Source organism: Tenrec ecaudatus, chromosome 9 (genome assembly GCF_050624435.1).
Source record: "Tenrec ecaudatus isolate mTenEca1 chromosome 9, mTenEca1.hap1, whole genome shotgun sequence".
NCBI classification, from domain to species: Eukaryota; Metazoa; Chordata; class Mammalia; order Afrosoricida; family Tenrecidae; genus Tenrec; species Tenrec ecaudatus.
The window spans coordinates 133,946,787-133,966,732 of NC_134538.1; the positions used below are offsets into that span (position 1 = coordinate 133,946,787).

The 19,946-nt window shown below is 39.8% G+C and overlaps 1 protein-coding gene across 7 annotated transcripts in view; it reads left to right on the forward strand.

Moving 5' to 3' along the window:
• The window catches only part of FOXP2 (forkhead box P2), a 281,533-nt gene that overhangs the window by 213,224 nt on the left and 48,363 nt on the right, over window positions 1-19,946 (forward strand). For 5 of the 7 annotated variants that reach the window (XM_075557678.1, XM_075557681.1, XM_075557676.1 and 2 more), the window contains 2 exons: window positions 12,880-13,093; window positions 15,013-15,117. In XM_075557678.1, coding sequence (XP_075413793.1) covers window positions 12,880-13,093; window positions 15,013-15,117 — 319 coding nt within the window. Of the gene's footprint in view, window positions 1-9,214; window positions 9,222-12,879; window positions 13,094-15,012; window positions 15,118-19,946 lie in introns of all 7 variants that reach the window. The other 2 variants (XM_075557682.1, XM_075557683.1) reach the window with 1 other exon arrangement.

Below are 19,946 nucleotides of genomic sequence, written 5' to 3' on the forward strand. Positions count from 1 at the left end.
ATAACTTCAGTTATTTGAAATATATAAGCATTTTCGTGGAAGATTTACATTCTTCCAAAAGAAACATAAAAGTGTCTCATTGAGTAAGAAAATGGTTTTTGACACAATTCCTTTTTAATAGTTTCCAAATTAAATTATTTAATTATTCTGGAGCTTTAAAAAAATAGAATTACAAACACACATACACGAACACACAGCCCCCTGCTATAGTCCTCTCTTACTACTTTTCACAACACGAAATGCATCAGGTGGAGACTATTGTGGAAAAGAGAGTAAATCTAAAATGCTTTCTAGATTTAGAAGTAAAATTGGTATTAAAAACAAATAAAAAGAGTAAATCACTAAAACATTTCCATGAAGAAAAGTGATAAATCTATCTGAGTAACTGTGGGTGAAAACGCCCCTGGTTGAAGTAGCACTGGCCACAGTTGCTGGTGGTGCAGTGTAAGTCACCTGTGGTTGTCTGCTCCCAACCCAAAGCAGCTGTAGGCCCAACGGAATGAAACACTGCGCGGTCCTGTGCCGTCCTCGCGATTGTTCCTGTGCCTGCGCCCATTGATGCAGCCACTGTGTCCATCCATCTCATTGAGGGCCATCTGCTTTTTTTTTGCTGCCTCTCCGCTCTACCAAACGTGATGTCCTTTACCAGGGACTATTCTCTCCTGACAATCTGTCCAAACTATGTAAGGCAGTCTTACCATCCTTGCCTCTAAAAAGCACTCTGGTCTTACTTCTTCCAATTCAAATCAGATTGTCCAATTAGCAGTCCTTGGCGTGTTCAGGAGCCCATGGCACTTCCTCAGCACTACAGTTCAAGGGCATCCTTTCTTCTGCATTCCTCCTTATTCATTGTCCACCCTCCACGTGGGGCAGTGGAGAAGACCAGGGCTTGGGTGAGGTGCACCTAGTCCCCAAAGTAACCTCCTTGCACTTCAGTACTCTAAAGAGGTCTCGCACAGCAGATGCATCCAATGCAATCCATCATTTGACCCCTCCACTGCTGTTTCCTCGAGCACGGGTTGTGGACCCAAGCAAGACAAAGTCCTTGGCAGCTTCAGCCTTCTTTCCTTTGATCATGGCGGGACTTAGTTGTGAAGATTTCAGACTTTATTACATGGAGTCGCAATCCATCCTGGAGGGTACCATCCTTGATCTTCACCTGCAAGTGCTGTGAGTCCGCCTCGCTTCCAGCCAGCAAGGTTATGTCATCTGCGTGCAGGAAGTTGTTGACAAGCCTTCCTCCAATCCTGATGCCACACTCTTCTTATATCATCCAGCTTCTCTGATGTTGTTCTCAGCATCTAGTTCAAACAAGTATGGTGAGAGGATACAACCAAGGTGCAGTTTTCCTGATTTTAAACTGTGAAGTATTCCCTTGACCTGTTCACAAAACTGCCTCTTGAGCCACATTTAAGTTCTGAGTGGGCACAATGAAGTATTCTGGAATTCCCATTCTTCTCAATGTCACCCACACTTTATTAGGGTCCACCTGGCAGAGTCACTAAAACACCAGTACACATCCTTCTGGTATGCTCTGCTTTGAGCCAACATCCGCTATCTGGCATCACCAGTGGTTTCCCTTGTTCCACGAACTCTTCTGAATCTGGCCTGCATGTCTGGCGGTTCCTCATCCATGCACTGCTGCAATTCTTGCGGGATGATCTTAAGCAATATTTGACTTGTGTGCTTTATCAAGGATTTGGGTCTGTAGTTTGAGCACTCTGTTGGGTTACCTTTCTTTGGAGCTAACATGTTTATCTCCCAATCAATTGGGCAAGTAGTTGTCCAACTTCCAAATTTCTTGTTGTAGAGAAGTGAGTGCTTCCAGTGCTTCTTCAGGTTTCTGAGACATTTCAGTGGGTACTCTGGCAACTCCTGGAACCTCGTTTCTGCCTGATGTATTCAGTGCACTTTGGACTTCTTCATACAGCACCGTTGGTTGATGCTTAGACCCTGCCTTATGAAATGGCAGGCTGTGGACTAGTTCTTTTTGGTACCGTGACTCTGTGTATTCATTCCATCTTCTCTTGCATCATTCAATATTTTTCCTTTAGAATCTTTAAAAATTATATTTCACGACTTGATATTTTTCTTGAGTTCTTTCAGTTTTACACGTGCTGAGCATACACTTCACTTTTGGTTTTCTAAATCTAGGTCCTTGCACATGTCGTCTTTGATTTGGTCTTCTTGAGAAATTTCCTATTGGGCTCCTTGACTTCCTTCTTTTATTTCCTTTGCTTTGGCTACTCTATAAAAGTCACATAAGTTGGGTCTATTATTTTGAAAAGAAAGTGTGTGAAGAATGTCATTGTGGAAAGCCATTAACCAAACACAGATGGAATGTGCCAGAAATACCAGAGACTGCAAAGGAACAGAACCACATAGTACTGAGCCGCTGATATTGTGTTCGGTGCAATAACCACTTTCGGTTCACAGTGACCCGAGAGTCAAACAGCAGAATGTGCTCTGGTTTTCACATCAGACAGTGGATGTCTCTCCATAAGCAATGTATTCAGTCTCAGGATGACTGCATGTCTGTCGTATATGGTCATTTCTTTATCCCCAACCTTTTGTGTTTGAAATATCTACATTCTTGAATAGCTGGTAGTCTTTCATTCCTACTCTGAGAGTTCAAACAGGAAAACAGGAGATCCGTACTATCCAGGCCAAATGTGATCTAATAATACTTTTCGAGAACTACATGAGCTTAAAATAAGGAATTCCTTTTTGAGAAATCAAGAAAAGAAAATATGAACTAGGAATGTGCTGTAGTGGGTGTTTGCCCTCAGTTTCCTGGCCAAAACAACCAGTAAGCTTTAACTTCTCTCTCTGCCGATCGAAGTCCCAAAACCAAACGCCTCCTTCAGCACCACTTCTCTGGAGCTTTGCTGGTGTAGTGAGTTATGGGTTTGGTTGCTAAGTGATTCAGGAGAAATATCAGGATTTCTGCTCTGCTGAAGAGTTACAGCCTCATAAACCCACAGGGACAGCTCTACTCTGTCCTATAGGACCCCTGAGTCAGAATTTACTCAATGGCAATGACTGTGTACCACTTCTGGTTTCCTTGATCTTTTATTTCACCGGTGAGTATGTGCTTACACTGAATAATAGTGCATCAGCAATATATAAACAATAAGTGATCTGCAGGTTATTACATATGAGTAAGCTAAAACCAAATCTGTTGCTATCAAGTCAATTCTAATGCATAGCAACTCTAGAACCGTGTAGAACTGCACCACAGGTTTCCCAGGCAATGACTACGCAAGCTGACTGCCACGTCTTTCTCTTATTCAGTGCCAAATAGGTTTGAACCACCAGCCTTTTAGTTAACAACTAAGTGCTTAACCTCTGCACCACTAGAGCTCCTTAACATCTGAATATTCTCTCTCAAATCAAATACCCCTCAGACTTTAGTCACAACCTGGTGAGGAAGTCTCCTTTGGAAGTTCACGGGCTGAAACTTCATTAATGAGGTGAAGTCTAAATGTTTGTTTTTTATTACAGAATAAAGTCAGCAAAGATGCCTGTGAATGCTGCTAATTATATGTACATAAACTAGCTTATAAATAAATAAATGGACAAATAGTAAGAACATGCTGGGTTAGTTTTTGAGAAAATATAAGTAAGACAGAATAGTACAGACTAAATTGTATCCTAAATCCAATGATTGATAAATTGTTTAGGATACTAGATAGCATAATGTTAAAATGTATTTAATTCCACATAGATCTTAAATCTTTTCACTAATGGTTCTGTTTGACAATTCTGTAATGCTGAGAGGAAGGCTCAAAAGCAGAATGTTCACTTTAATGTTCATATTAAAATTGAGAAATTATTGTTTTGTAATAGAATTCAAAATTTTCTAATGTGGCCATAAAAATTTTAATAATGAAATCGTAATAAGAACTTTCTGATATCAGATGAATTCTTACATTCCAGAAGATTATTTTCCATTGTCTTTAGTCTTTAATCTCAGTTTCAGCCCAAAATCTATTTTCATTTCTATAGTTTGACCTTTGGGAAAATTGTATATTTTGTTAAACTTTATTAGACACATACCTTAGAGTGAACATTGTACCTGCAGGTTAGATTAAGCCAATAGTAAACTATAAGGCATCTTTGTGACACAGTGGTCAAACACTTGGCTGTTAAACAAAGGATTGGTGATTAGATTCCGACCGGGACTCCTCAGGCCTTGGGCTGGTGACCCAGGGCTTCGAAAACCTTGCGTGGTGGTCCTACTCTGTCAGACAGGGTTGCTGTATATTCAACTGTACCTAACATCAGCCAAATAAAAATAAGTAATATGCTCTCAACTCAAAACTCACTGCCAGTGAGTCAATTCTGACTCATAGTGACCCTGTAGGGCAGGTTAAAACTAGCCTTGTGGATATCCAAGACTGTAACTGTTTACGGGGCTAAAACCTTTATCTTTCTCCCATATAATATGTGGTTTGTAAAGTTATCAATGATCCTCTGAAAGGATACCCAAAGAACTAGACAAACTGGTTACCTCTGCATAGAATTGGGAACCCTGTAGATTGTGCTGAGCGGAAGGACCGGATAAGAATGCCATGCAGCCAAATCATCCACGCTCACCAACTCTGGTGGGGGAAGACTCTCATGATGATGAGATATAAATAAATCTTAATATACATTCTCATGACTAGACACAGTCCCTCAATACAGTTCCCCATACAGGAACTGTCATAAAGGAGCTACCATATAGGATGAATTATATCTGTCTGGATACTAAACGATGCCTAAAGGTTATCTGTAGATAAAAGCAATCAGGTTCTCTAGCTAACCCATGGTAAAATGTAGCAAACTATACTTTGACATCTTTTGCTGATATTGTTCAGATATTACTCCGCCGAAGGAGAGCTTGGGGTTGGGGGGGGCTTGAGGTCAACTAGCACTAGGTCAAGACACTGACCCATCTTATTGCTTGTTTATTATGTTACCTGATTATAATATTACCTATTGACTATGACTGATTTTAGCTGTATGATGTGCATGCCTTCTGAAAGATCTATAAGCCCCATAATATAGACTCATTTGAAAATACATTCTCTCTCTCAGTCCTGACATGGGATGAGGAGTCTTTCTGCCCCACTGCCTGTCTATATATATTTAATATTTTCCACAATCTCAAAATCTTTTCTGAGGCCCCGTTTAAGTGTTAGGGACCCCCTCACCCTGGCAATGTTATAAAGCTGCTAAGACAAATTTTGCTGCTCAGTAAGGTAACTGAAATTGTAAAATCTTGTGAGCCCCAAGAATATATAATCTAGACGTGTTACCAAATTTTTATTCACTTTTAGCACAGTGGTTGGCACCTAGTAGTTACTCCATACATTTTGAATGCAGAATTAATGAATTACTATCCAATTGATTTAGCAGTGGTACTACATTCAATTATATACTCAGCTCCTGCACAGGAACTTAAAAAAATCTGTATTTTTAGTACTAGCAGTTGTCTAAGCAGCCTAAGTTATCATCCAGATCATGGAAATTTAAAATTGCATAATTGCAAAATATTCCACTGTGTATAGCTTTGAAAGTTAAGAAGGAACACGTGTGATCCTCAGGATTTAAAATTCACCATTGTTCTTTGATCACCTCGTCCACTGATTCTCAGATAGTGGTTTCCAGGACACTAGCATCCTGATCAGTTGAATAACTCGCAGACACAGTACTCACGGAGCCTTCACTCTCTGGGGAACTCTCTTAGGCTCTGGATATTCAGCAGCAGACTTGTCAGAAAGGACTCTCGCCATTGTAAAAACTTCCCTTGGAGTACAAGAGATAGATGATAAATAAGCTAAAACCATTTCAGTCAGGTGAATCTTTGATCAAAAGGAGAAAAAACCTGGAACAGAACATCAGTCTCTTACAGAAACCGAAGACTGGGGAAACCACTGAATCTAATGCCTGCAAACATACTTTAAACCTTGATATGAAGCCATCATTAAACGAAGCAACAGTTTAACCCAGTCCATAGAGTATGTTTGCATCAAGCTGAGAAGGATTTCTCTGAGTATAGACTGACAGCAGTACATACATCTGAAACCCAAATGAAGAATGTAAGAACAGAAATCCTAAATTGATGAAATAATATGCAGGGAAATAGTGAGGTGACACAGGTGAAATGTGTGACCCCTGCTGTTGAAATATTGATGTAGAAATGGTGTTGGTGTTTGGGTGTGTATGTTGCCATCAAGATTAAATCATTCTCAAAAAAAGAAGTAAAATGTATAGTGAATGCGTGCTAAGAAGAAAAAAGGAAAGGCAAGGCTAGGGAAGAAAGCCCGCAATGGGAGGAAATGGGGAGGCACTGTCCTTGTGAACAGGGTGTCCAGACAAGGTGTTTGGAGAAAGGAATGCGTGAGCTATGACTGAGCCATGTGAGAGCTCTGCCACAGATGAGCCCTAGGGTAGAGCTGAGATCCGGTGTGGTTGGCACACAACTTAGCCTCTGCCTGCCTGAGTATCCATACATCTGAAATGGGGATAGTAGTAGTAACAACATTAGCAACATCCTGATGGTTGTGGGATTAAAACAAGTAGCATGTGAAGCACTAGAACAGTGCCTAGAATATCCTATGTAAATCTGTTCCTCTGTAAGGACAATATGAGTACACCACGGGCATAAAATGTCGTGTACGGGACTGATAAAGAGGAACGAGGCAGGGAAGGAGGAGGGGGAGGCAGGAGGCTAGATTAACAGAAGCTTAGTTTTGCACAAGTAAAATTGTAGGATCCCCTGGAAGTTCTATAGAGGTCCAATAGCAAGAGCTGCAGCTCAAGGGTTGCATGGGGACAGATGATTCATGAGTCCTAAGCCTCTCTTTGGGGAGCCCCAGTGGCACAAAGGTTTAGCACTCAGCCTCTAACAAAAAGGTTGGTGGTTTGCATGCATACGGCGCTTCCACGGGAGAAAGAGCTGGTGATGTATTCCTGTCCAGGTGACAGTTTAGAACACCCTGGTGCAGTTCTCTGTAATGTTGCTGTGACGTGAAACCAGCTTGAGCCTATACCTGTATTTAAATGAGCCTATATCTGTGTTTAAAACCTACTTAACTTTATGTGCATATAAATTAGTATGGAAGGAGCCCTGGTGGGTTACAACATGGGATGGTAACCAAAGGTCAGTAGTTCAAATCCACCAGCCACCCCACAAGAGAAGAGGAAGCTTTCTGCTCCCATAAAGAGTTACACAGTCAGATACCCACAGGTGTTGTTCTTCCCTGTCCTACAGGGTTGTTGTGAGTCATGATTGACTGGAGGGCACCCAGCAACCACCAACCTACATCTGTTCTTAGAGCGTATTTGTAATTATGATATGTATATCAATGAGTGTTTATCTTTTGTGGGGGGCAAATATATTTGGAAAACACTGATTTTTGAAGGGAAAAATGTGGGATTTTTTGCTGTTGTTTCTAGACATGTCAGAGCTTTTCTACAAGCTCACATGGGAGACAGCAACATGAATCCCTGCAAGAGGGATGCCACAGACCACTTACATTGCGAGCTTTCCAAAGAGTCTTCTTCCAGGATGCACAGCGTGAAAAATGCTGACTTCGTCACATTACTGTCTAAGAAAGCAGCCCAAGTTCATTCTTGTCCCGTCTAACCTTCTAAACGTTCACAAGGTCAGCAGCCCCAAACGACACATGACACGCATGGGATCAAAATTAATTGCCTTTTTGTGTTAGAATCATATGTAGTATTTATATCGGGGAAAAGAGGTAAATAATATTTCAGATGGGAAACATTTGTCCTAAGAGCAGATGGCCTTCTTCTTTAAGAACTGGCTCCAAGACTTGTCTGCACATTGGCATCACCTGTGGAGTTCCGCAAGCCACCCATCCCAGACTCCTGCCCTTAGCAATGATGATTGAATGGATCTGGAAGATAGCCTGGCTTTTGAGAGTTTGAAAATGGTCCCCAGCAATTCAAATATGCAGACACTTCTAGAAACAACCCTTGTAACATCATTTATTATCTGCCCTTTATCGAGAATATTTGAAAGCCACTGTTTCCTTCGTGGAAGTAAGAGGCACTGTTTGGTTAGTGAGTAAGGTACTTACTTACTTGCCACATGTTTGTAGAGTTCTTCAAAACCATAGCCTACAAAAGAGTCCTTCGAGCAGTCTCCTCCTACCACAACAGGACATTTCATGAAATGGAATGTCCTGGAAGCACTGTGGAGACCTTCGTGGTAGCTGAGCGCTGTCAGCTGCTACCTGAAATGTTAGAAGTTCACATTCACTTAGAAGCTCCTTGGAGGAAAGTCTTGGAAATCTGTTCCCCACCCATCATCCCACCACCCAAAATCCACCAGTACAAACCAGATGGAGCATAGTTCCACTCTGACGCATATAGGATCACCAAGAATCACCTGCTTTGGGGTCTTGTTGTTTTAAAGAGCCTTAGAACTTTTACGTGGGAAACAAGATGCTCAGTAATTATATGGATCAGGATTGTGTCATGGGTTATTCGCAGAATTGTATGGACCCGTTACGATCCCTGCAATCAACAGGTGTTTGCCGAGCACAGACCAGGAACTGTCCAAGACAGGGAGTACCCCCACAAAGGAAGCATCCCTACTAGTAGAAACTGAAATTGCAGTGTAGGGACATGACTTGCAACGGGTCCTAAGATAACTTTGGAAACTGGCGAATGCTGTGAAGGAACTTAAAGTGAGATGAACCGAGAGGGGGTGATGGACCACGGGGAGGGTGACTGTTGAATCACCTTAGGGAAGGAGGAGGGTGCTCTGCACAGATGGCAGCATGACAGGCTCATGTTGTCAGAACAGCCAAACCAAAAACTGCACAGGGAAGAAATGCTTGGTCATTTGAGACATAGCAGGGGGCTAGTATCGCTGAATGAAAAGCGATGGAAGATGAGACCAGAGAGGCAAGAGCCAGCTCATCAGCACACCACTTTGTAAGTCACAGCAAGTTTGTTTGGGTTTTTCTTTTTCTATTTCTTTTTCTTCCCCCTCCCAAGTGTCCTTCTATAAAGCCATTGGAGACTTTCCCTGGTAAGTGACATGACTTAATTTACATGTAAAGCCATCAATGTTGGCTAGTCTATGGACAGTGCATTACATGGAAGCAAGGGGGCATGGAGAGATAGGACTGTCAAGCAGTGGGTCAAATAAGAATGGACAGTGGAACAGAAGCAGCGAGTGAGATGGTGGAAGGCCTGATGTGTAAGTTATGTTAACAGTTTCACAAAAAGGATTCGCAGATGGAGTTTTGCGTTAGGACAAAGTTTATACAGATAGGTCAGAGAGTCACAGAAAGGTTTCAGGATTCTAGGTAAAAGTTAGAATGAAAGCAGTACTTAGTGATCCTAATGTAAAATCATCCCCTGGACCAGTTGCCGATAATTGGACAGACCTGCACATTGGAATTAGCAAGAGCACAATACACAGGAAAAAGATAGAAATTGCCAAGATTTCGTATTACTTGAATCCACAAGAGAATGCCCATGAATGCGGCAGTCAAGAAATCAAATGCCTTATGGTGTTGGTTAAATCTGCTGCTAAAGACCTCGTAAAGGTATTAAAAAATCAAAGACGTCATTCTGACACCTAAGGGTAACTGGCCCAACCTCATTCTGGTTCAACCCGCTGCTAAGAATCCCCATCTCTACCTCGGGTATCCTTATCATTGTATGTAAAAGACTCGGCGGGAGATCTTGTTAAAATGTTGGTGTGCTAAGTGGACCTGAGGACTTTGTTGTGAGATGCCGTCAAGTCAAGTTGGTTCTGACTTCTACAGTAGAAAGGCAGATTCTCAGTAGGGAGTCCAGCAAAAATGAAAGCGCTCAAAGCCCTGGGCTTTTAGTCTCCTCATGTACATGAGAAAGTTGGGCACTGGTTAAGGAAAACTGAAGAAGCATCGATGCCCTTGAATTATGGTTTTGGTGAATGTATTAGTCTGGATACTTTGGAGAAACAAATCCACATAAACTCATATGTATAAGAGAAAGTTTTATATAAAGGGCGTGTGCACATCAAGGAAAAAATCCCAATCCAGTGCTGCCCAAGCCAAGTCCAACTTGAGCCCCTGTGTCCGACACCAACCCACAAAGTCCTCCTCAATCTCACAAAGCACATGCAATGATGCCAACTGCAGGAGGAAAGCCAAAGCAGTGAATGTGTAAGCATCTCAGCACTGGCCGAGGTCTCCACACAGCTGCTCCAGCACCCAGGGCTGCATCAAGGTAAGTTCATATGGCTTCTCCTCAGGGATGTCTTGTAGGAAGTGAGCCTTGCCAGCGGCAGCAGGGAACTGGCTAAGGCAGCTGCACCTTGGTCCCACCATCAGAAAACAAGAAACCCAAGAGCTAGAATGGCTAGGCTCACCGAGCCATTTGTCTCTCCACCCTTCAATTAATCCTACATGTGTTTATAGGCCAGGTTGGCACAATTAACTAACTATATCAGTGAAGAATATTGACTTCCAGAAATTGAGCAAATATGGCTTGCAAGAAGTATAGTCAATTGGTCTTTATAAGCAAGGATCCAAAGATTTCATTTTACATAGTTTGGACATGTTACTAGGAGGGACTGGTTCCTAGAGAAGGCCATCATTGTTGGTAAAGTAGAGGGGCAGTGAAGTCCTGCAATGAGATCAACTGACAGATAGATACAGTGGCTCCAACCCTGGGCTACACCAGAGCCATGACAGTGAGGATGGTGCAGGACCAGGCAGTGTTTAGTTCTTTTGCACATAGGGTGTCTGTGAATTGAAACTGATCCATGATGCCGAACTGTAGCAATAGCAACATACATATTATTTCCTATGTAACAGAGAAAATACCTAAGCCACTCACATCTTTCTATGAGACAGAAAAAAAAAGTTTTCCCTAACTTTGGAAACCTCAATGATCCTGCTTTTTCTTTAGATCCAGGCTGTGTCTGACTTCAAATCTTGAGGACATTAAATCACCAAAATGAGAGACATCTCTATGAAATGGTGATAGGCATAGTAGCAAATTCAGGGTTTAAATTACAACTATGAATAATTTGCTTGGTTTTGCATTTACTTGCATTGTGGAGCAGTGGGGATTGTTCTAATGCTGGGGTCACGTACCACACTATCTAGATCAGTGAGTTTTCCACTTGTCGGGGTGGGGACTCGAACTCACCTCCCTTCCCCATCATATTTTGTAATTTTCCGTTCATCTTCTGCCCCTTCCATCCGACCAAAGGCACGAGATGATGTGTTTGTCTTGTATAAATTATGTGACTAGGACATGTTATTGAACTTCTCTCTGCCATTGTTTGCTCACCCAATAATAGGTGAAATAAAAATACCCGTTCCCTTGGATTACACTCACTGCTATCGACTTGACTCCATCTCATAACAATCCGAAAAGTCAAGGTTGAGCTGCAAGCGTGGTTTCAAGACTGTAACATTTTGCCAGGAGTAGAACTCCTCTTTCTCCCATGCACCATCTAGTGGTTTCGCACTAGCAGCCAAACTCCTAGCCCACTGCCCCACAGGAAGACTAGATGAAGGCAGAATACTTAGTGCATAAGCACTATTTTGTAAATACTGTAAATAATAATTATGACCTTTAGCTTTTGTTCCACACTCCTCCATCCCCATTTGATCAGGTTATATGGAACATAACTTTGTGATCAATCTGATGCCAATTGACTAGGCTGCCATACAAGATTATGATTTCAATTCATCCAACTCAGCAATAAAATCCCATAAGATATTTGCTTATGTCTAAGAGCCATAGGTTTTCTTTGGCTAAGCAATTTATTTCTTAAAGACAACTAGTTTAGGAATAGGATTAGAAAACTATAAAGGCATAAGGGAAGAAAAAAAAATCCAGCAAGTTATATTTGAAAATTAAGCTAGTCAGCTTTTCTTAATAGCCTTTACTTCATTATGTTGTATTTCATTTTATTTTATCTTTGTTGGGGCTCTTACAGCTCTTTGAAAGAACTGAAAGAAAAGATTGATTTTAGAAATACTGCCAAGCAAAATGATTGTTTAAAAGGACGCAAAGTGAAAATATCTGGAAAAATAGTAAAATTTGACTGCAAGGTAAAAAGGGATCTGGAAATTATCTGGTTTTTTGCTCTTAGGGAGGCAGATTGAATGATTAAGTCAAATTTGGGGTTCCTGTGTAATTCAATATAACGTTCTATGGATCAATTAAGTGAATAATACCCAACCCTTCCTTCATTTTATCATTGATAATAGAATATATCAACTATTATTTTCTAATAATTCTCCAATTCAAATTCTGAAGATTTACCTGATTCGAGATTGTAATAAAAAATTAGACAAGGCCCCTTGTTTTTTAACCTGTTACTCAGAAATAAGGTAGATACATCTCATACCTTGAACCAGAACGAAGCACTCAGGTTACTTGGTCACTAAATAACGAATGGGCTCACAAAATAATAACTATCACACATAACTACTGTGCTTCTCTAAAAATCACCTATATGTGATCAAATGGTCAACAATTAATTTAACACAAAGGTGAGAGTGTAAGTGTGCAGGGAAGCTAGATTGTTGGATATAGAACACTCAGAACAGAAATGAGAATGATCATACCTTGTAAAAAATGTAATCTGTGTCCCTGAATGAATTTTTGTAAAAATTGTTGAATAGGAATCTAAATTGCTATGTAAATCTTCATGGAAAATACATGAACATTTTTCTTAGAAAGGAAAATTTTTTAAATCTTTTTTTAAATGGACTAAAATAATCGTATTGTCTATACATGATACTGGTATTGTTATTTTTGTTAGCATCAAATAAACTCATAGGATGGTACTTGTTATATAAACTGTGTTGCTTTATATTCGTTGGGTTTTCTTTCCTTTTTCAGCTGGCCTAAGTCCTGCTGAGATCCAACAGTTATGGAAAGAAGTGACTGGAGTTCACAGTATGGAAGACAATGGCAGTAAACATGGAGGGCTGGACCTCACTACTAACACTTCCTCCTCGACTACCTCCTCCACCACTTCCAAAGCATCACCACCGATAACGCATCATTCTATAGTGAATGGACAGTCTTCAGTTCTAAATGCAAGACGAGACAGGTAAACGCGTCACGCTTATGCCATATTAGCCTGTAACCAAACTTTACTTGAATCGTCGATTTAAAAAATGGTTCAGAGGGTATGTATATGCAGTGGGGAAATATGTAAGAACTACGAATCAAATAAGCTTGATCTTATATACTCTTTTTTATTATAAAATAAAGTTTAAATGTCAGCCATTTAATGTGTACAGTTAGGGAGTTTGCCTAAAGAAAGTTACTTTTTAAACAGTGCATTTGGAATGATTGTTTAAATATATTTTGTACGACTATGCTATTATGATTTATCTTATTATTAGGAGAACACTTTGCCATTGCTCAAGCCAAGAGTCAGTCTTTTAATGGCATCTATTTGAAAACGGATCATGTTCATGTAATCAAGGCCTCAAATTTTTTTTTAAAAAGAAGACGGAACTCACTGCTGTTGAGTTGATTTCTACTCCGAGCTACCCTGCATAAGATTTTCAAAGCTATAAACCTTCACCTGGGCTAATGGCCTCCTCATGCTCCCTTGGAGTGGCTGGTGGATTTGAAACCTTGACCTTGTAATTAGCCCCCAAAGGCTTACCTGGCAGCACCCCCAGGGCTTCTCATTTCAAATATATGCTTAGAAATCAGAGAATGGATATGTGTATATGTACATATGTGCGTATGTATGTATCTCTATTCATATCTACATATCCATGTCTACGTGTACAAACAGGCATGGAGACATAGAGCTTCTGTGTTTCCTTTATTGTTGCTGCATGATGAGCTTTGTAAATTTATGACAATAAGCTTACAGTGGTAATGACTGAAATCAATTTGACCCAAAATTCATCAAGAAAGATGTCTCGACCATGTTAGATAAGTTTTCAGCTCAGCGTTTTATTTAGTTGTATAAAATCGGCCTCTGTAAAAGGAGACCAGTGGGTTTTTGTCCACTTAATGGTGTTTACTCGGGTTTGTCATGACGTAATCAAATCCTTTAAGACGATTTAAATAAACTAATATCACCCAGCATGAAAAATATATTTCTGAAGAGATAAAATACGAATATAAAATTCATTAACACATGGTTCAGCCTCATGTTCCACGAAGCCCTTAACTTCCTGTGTAAGTCTAGGGATTGGCAATGTTGTGTTATGTAACACGGACATTCTATCTTACTAGCTGTTACAAATCCTCTCATAAACAAATAATTTTTCAAAGAAACCTATTTAATTTCTGCATGCTTTAAATTGGCCTTTATTAGAGTATCATGGAAAGTTTCTCGTTAGGCGTCACTTTTATAAAAGGGAATGCCTTTCAGTGCGTTCATGCTGCTGTTTACATTGAGATTATTTGATGATTATGTAATTCACAAGTTGGTTGATTCTCTAGGATCACTCTATCCAATATAACACTCTTCACCAGAAATCTTCGATATAGCCAGCGAATACTGCTCCAGGGTGGCATTTTCCGTTCAACTTGCACAGAACTGTATGGTTCATGCATACATATTAACTATGTAAATGATCCTGAAGGTCCTCATCTTCTTTAAAAAGACCATTCCAGAACTCTGGCTGTGACCAGTCTCTCTTTTTCCTTAAAATACATTTTATTTTCCCACTTGACCACATAAGAACATATATGTTTTATTTAGAGGTAAAATGTTACATTAAGGTCATGTGGCAGGATTAGCATATGCTATTATACAGTCTTCTCCGTTTTTCATCCTTTATTAGCAGTCATCTTTGGCTCTATTTCTCCTCTAATTGGAACATCATCTAGCCTTGGCAGTTGAACTATTCAATAGAACAATTAAATTTTTCTGACTGCTCTGAGCGGAATTGACCTGTTTTGACCTGTTTGTCACTGATCGTAACCTGACAGGCGCTAGCAGCCTGCAACGATTATGGCTTTGGGAGACGAGCCTGACGTCCCGCTCTTTTGCTGCAGCTCGTCACACGAGGAGCCCGGAGCGCCGCACACTCTCTATGGCCACGGAGTCTGCAAATGGCCCGGCTGTGAAAGCATCTGTGAAGACTTGGGACAGTTTTTAAAGTAGGTCTTTGACGTTTCCGAGGGCGGGGGCGGAGATGCATGAGAATCTTGGGCATGCTCTTGTAAGGAGACAAGATGAAGAAGGAGAATCAAGTTCATGCTAAACCTGCCTCCGGGCTGCCATTGTGCCTTCAACAAGTGCATGAGTGAAGTTGGGCTTCAAAGGGCAACTCTTCATCTTCATCTGTTCATGAAAGTATTTTACAGATCGTTCAATAAGTGTATTTGAGTGGATGAAAAATATTAGCCACTGTAATAGTGTCATTAATCATTGAGAGACATTTGTAAGATATGTTCAATTGCAAACATTTCTTATAAAAATTTCAGGGTATATATATAATATATATTTATATATATTATATATATATTTATATATATATGATGGTTTCCAAAGAGTTTGTAGAAATATTCCATGATCTTTTCATTCACTTTGCCACAAACATTTTAAAACCTGAAATATGTATCAGACCCACAGACGAAAGCAAACTAGCCACAAGTTACTAACGTCCAATTTATCTACAGCCCATAGCTACCAACTAACCCGGGAAAGTCTTTTATATTAAAAATGTGAAGCACTTGCACTGAACCTGACACTACTTTGTGACATGCATCACAGTGTTATAACCAGTATTGCTGTCTGACTATGTTTAAAATGTTTGCGGGTACCTCGAAGCGAATCTTTAATGTTTTTACGCATAGAAAGGAACACTATATATTATACACAAGGACAAAACTCAGACTGGCACTAGCTACAAACTGAACCTAACGGCACTGATCCCAGGTTAGACAGGAAACAGAGTTTCTTTGCAATCCAAGAACTTCCCGTCTAGGTGACCTGTGTGTAGTTCACATGTTTATTTTTTTAATTGAAAATTGTATACCTCTAGTTTAAGCAGAAGGAGGTTAAGCATTGGCTGCTAGCTGAAAGGTGGGTAGGTTGCGCCCACCAGCTCTGTGGAGAAAAGATGTGGTAGTTAGCTTCTATAAAGAGGTGCAGAGTTGGAACGTCTATAGAGCGATCCGACTCTGTCGTGTAGGTTTGCCGTCAGTCAAGAATTTACCCAACGGCCGTCGATTGGGGTTTTCAACAATTATAGTTCCTGAATATCAGTGAATTCAAGGAGGTTTCAAAAAGTCTTCACAAAAGCCATTATCTCTTAATCCACTTTTTTTCATGAACTTTTGAAATCCTCTCAGGACAGTTATTCCTTAATGAAGCTTCATATACCCATATTTAATATATATTTAACAACAGAATCGGAAAAATGCAAGTCCATAGTGGCTCATATTTAAATACATAAATATATTTCATTCATGTAGAATATTCTAGCCAAACATTAGCCAAATATTTCCAATGTTAGCCAAATCATATAGATTTATGACCCTGAGGAATCATAAAGAAATAATATTTGTGTAAAACATTGCATAGTTTCTTTAGCAAAAAATCACAACTTGGTTTCTCCTTATTTTTGCCAAACAGTGATCCTTCAGTATTACCATTTTAATCCATAAGCGTGCTTTTTCAATAAGGACACGACTGATGAACCATCCTCCATGCGCAATTCTGGTATACCAGAGATCTAAACAGAGGGCTACAGATAGGTTTATGGAGATGACTCACTCCACAGACTGCGGCTTCTGTGTTGTCATGGTGCAGCTAACAGGGTGAATGAACTGCTTCATGCTTCATCAACAATTAAGTTAATTAGCTCATTTGAAATTGCACTGCTTTGTTGCCAGCATGTTGGCAGAAACATCAGAAAGATGTGTTTACAAATGGTAGACGACAGGGTATGGAGCCAAAGCACCCCAACAACAAGACACAAGCACTTGGCATCATCATAACTTTATCACGGGATTACAGCAAGAGTGTCACAAGGATTTTTAACCCTTTCTCCTCTCTGACCAATTAAGAGAAATGTTGCTTCATATAAACACTACAGCTCTGAGGGAATCGTCTGAAATGAAATATGTACATTTACTAGACTCAAACAGCTGGAAGCTGCCATTTTGTTATGAATAAATTGACTATAGTAGTCTAAGAAAAGACAACATTTAAAATGTTAGGTAACTATTACAGTTTCTGCAAGAAAAATAGGAGTTAAAACAATGATAAAATATCAACCAAGACCAAACCAGACCTACGGCGGTCAAGTTGATTTCTAATCACAACGACCATATATACCTATCAGTTCTTTTAATAGAAAAGTGTATGGATATTTAAATATAGTCCTACTGATGGGTTCTATTCCTTTCTATACTGTGTGTATTTAGAAAACTCTTGCTACCATGTCTTAAGTGTGACAATATCAGCCATCGAATTATCTCTGCTATTGTGCACTTTATTCCTTCAGGTTGTTTATCCTGAAATTTTAAAAAATTATCCTTAAGGAAACAGATGCGTATCTTCTTCCATGTGATTTCCATGATGGCGTGTGAGAAAGAGTTTTATCTATTTCAAGTAACTGCACATTTTTTGTTACCCCCCCCCCACACACAAGTACGAGTCCTCATTTTACCCTCCATAAGTCTTTTTTTCATTTCCCTGCTAGTGTTTTTTAAAAACAGGAGAATTTATCATTAAAAAAGCATTTCCTTTCAATTAAATATCAACTTGATTCCAAAGACTGACCATTTTCCAACCCATTAACTTTAAAGGGATGACAGGATTAACAACAGATTTTAGCCCTTTATCTTTGTCCACTTTTGTTATGAAAAGCTTGAAACGCTGGAATGCAAAGATCTGTGATAAATTCTGTTAATAGCGCTGGTGCCAGTATACTGCGCGGACATGAAATATTAATCAGACTGTTTTATATTGGTGTTGTCTTTTTCTTAAAAATTTTGTGTAAAATTTGAAAATGCTGTATGTTATTAAATGAATCCACTTCAATTACTCAGGGGAAAAGTTGTTTTTGTTTTTGTTTTTCAAGTGTCCAAGTGAAAAGGTCAGTGAACACACGAGCGCCACGCACACGCATTTCCTTTGAAAGGACAGTTTGCTTTAGTTTTGTAATCGTGAGAATTCAGGATTGCGAGGAACCAAAACAGGCCATTCAAAAAGCTCTGACAAGTGTTAACTCTTAGCTTCCTTCTGTATCCATTTGCTCTTCTTGCTTATGCACTACGCTGCTAGCCTCACGGTCAGCAGTTCTAAACCACCGACAGCTCTATGGCTTGCTATGAGTCAGAATCAACTTAATGGCAATGAGTCTGATTTTTAAGTTTAGCCATAGCCATTATTTATTATAAATATTTATGAGAAAATAGTATTATGATATTTTTATGTCCAAGATACACTAGAATTGGCACTGAGGGCACCAGCTTTCATTTGATATCAGCTCACACATCTATTGATTTGACGGAAAGCTTCCTTTTCCATTTTGGTTTATTTAGCCTACACCCATGAAATAACAAAGGAGAGCAGAAAACGATGAGCCCCAACTGTCCTTTCTCCTAGGACACCCTAAAATACCACACATACTTGTGTATACGCCGAGTTTCTCAGCACATTTTTAAAGCGGTTTTTGTGGTAAAATTAGGTGCCCCGGCTGGTATTCGGGTCAGCTTATACTCTAGTATATATGGTAAATATGTAGAATTCCCCCATTTTCATGTCCCTTTGCGTATGCATTTTGAAACCTAGCACCAATTGAAAAGGCAACAGATAACAGTTTCTTATGTAGTTTATAATAATGTGTGCTTGCATATGTATATTGAATATCCAATTGAAGCATTTTGTATTGACTGGGAGGGGAGGAGAGAATAAAGTAGCCACAGATGATTTTAACAGCAGAGGTGTTAGAACAGTGAGTGGTACAGGATGGAGAAAGACATTGTGGGAAACAATGTGGGAACTCCCCCCCCCCCATTTCACTGTAGACTGGCTCTTATCCAAAGCTAACCACTGTTCTGATCACTTTTTGAGGCGCTCCCAATCACTCACAGTTACTACTGGTTCTTCTTCATGACTCTTTGATAAATGTCAAAGCGTAATAACCGCCAACAAAACTTTAGTGTTACTTGTCTGCAAATTTAATTATCATTCCATTGGACCTAGGAAAGATTGACTAGAGATAGATGGATTTTTAGAACTTAAACCAAAAGTTTCCAATGACATACCAGCCAGCAGACAGGGGTTCTGGACCCTGCATAAATGCAAGGCAGCCAACAGCATATGACCATTGGAATGACCGAGGAAATGCTCTCCTTGCAGAAAGCTGAGGGGCTCCTGCCCATGAAAATATCCTTCAATTAAAGCTTGATTTGTTGACGAAGATACGTGAATTAAGTGCACTGAAGGGACTGAATCAGTGCTCAACACTATATACGGAATAATAGGAAAGGTGATAGAAACAAAACAGCTTATTTAATGGAAATGTGTTGTCTACTCTCCACCCCTGCCCCCCACCCCCTTTCTACTGAGGCCTAAAAATGATGCTCTCACTTAGTGGGCATTGTCTGTTTCTTTGTCTTTGACTAGGCAGTCGGGCTACAAAATTATGACCTCAGGAAGACATCCTTTGAACTTGTCAGAATGTTGTTGCTTTTGGTGACAGTGCCCCCATCTCTCAAAACTAAGGCATCTCACATAATCAGCTAAATGAACAGTGACAGCTACCGTTTGTATTTAAACTCCTGTCAGTGTTTAAACATAAAAAGCTTGATGCAAAATAAATCAAACGCCAGTGATATGCAAGTGAAACATTTTGTTAAAACAGCCCCTGACATACTTGGATTTAAATCTGATCCCTTTTTGGCTTATAAAATGCTCTAACTTTAAATGAATTTGAAAAATCTAGAGGTTAAAATTGAATTGCTAATCTGGA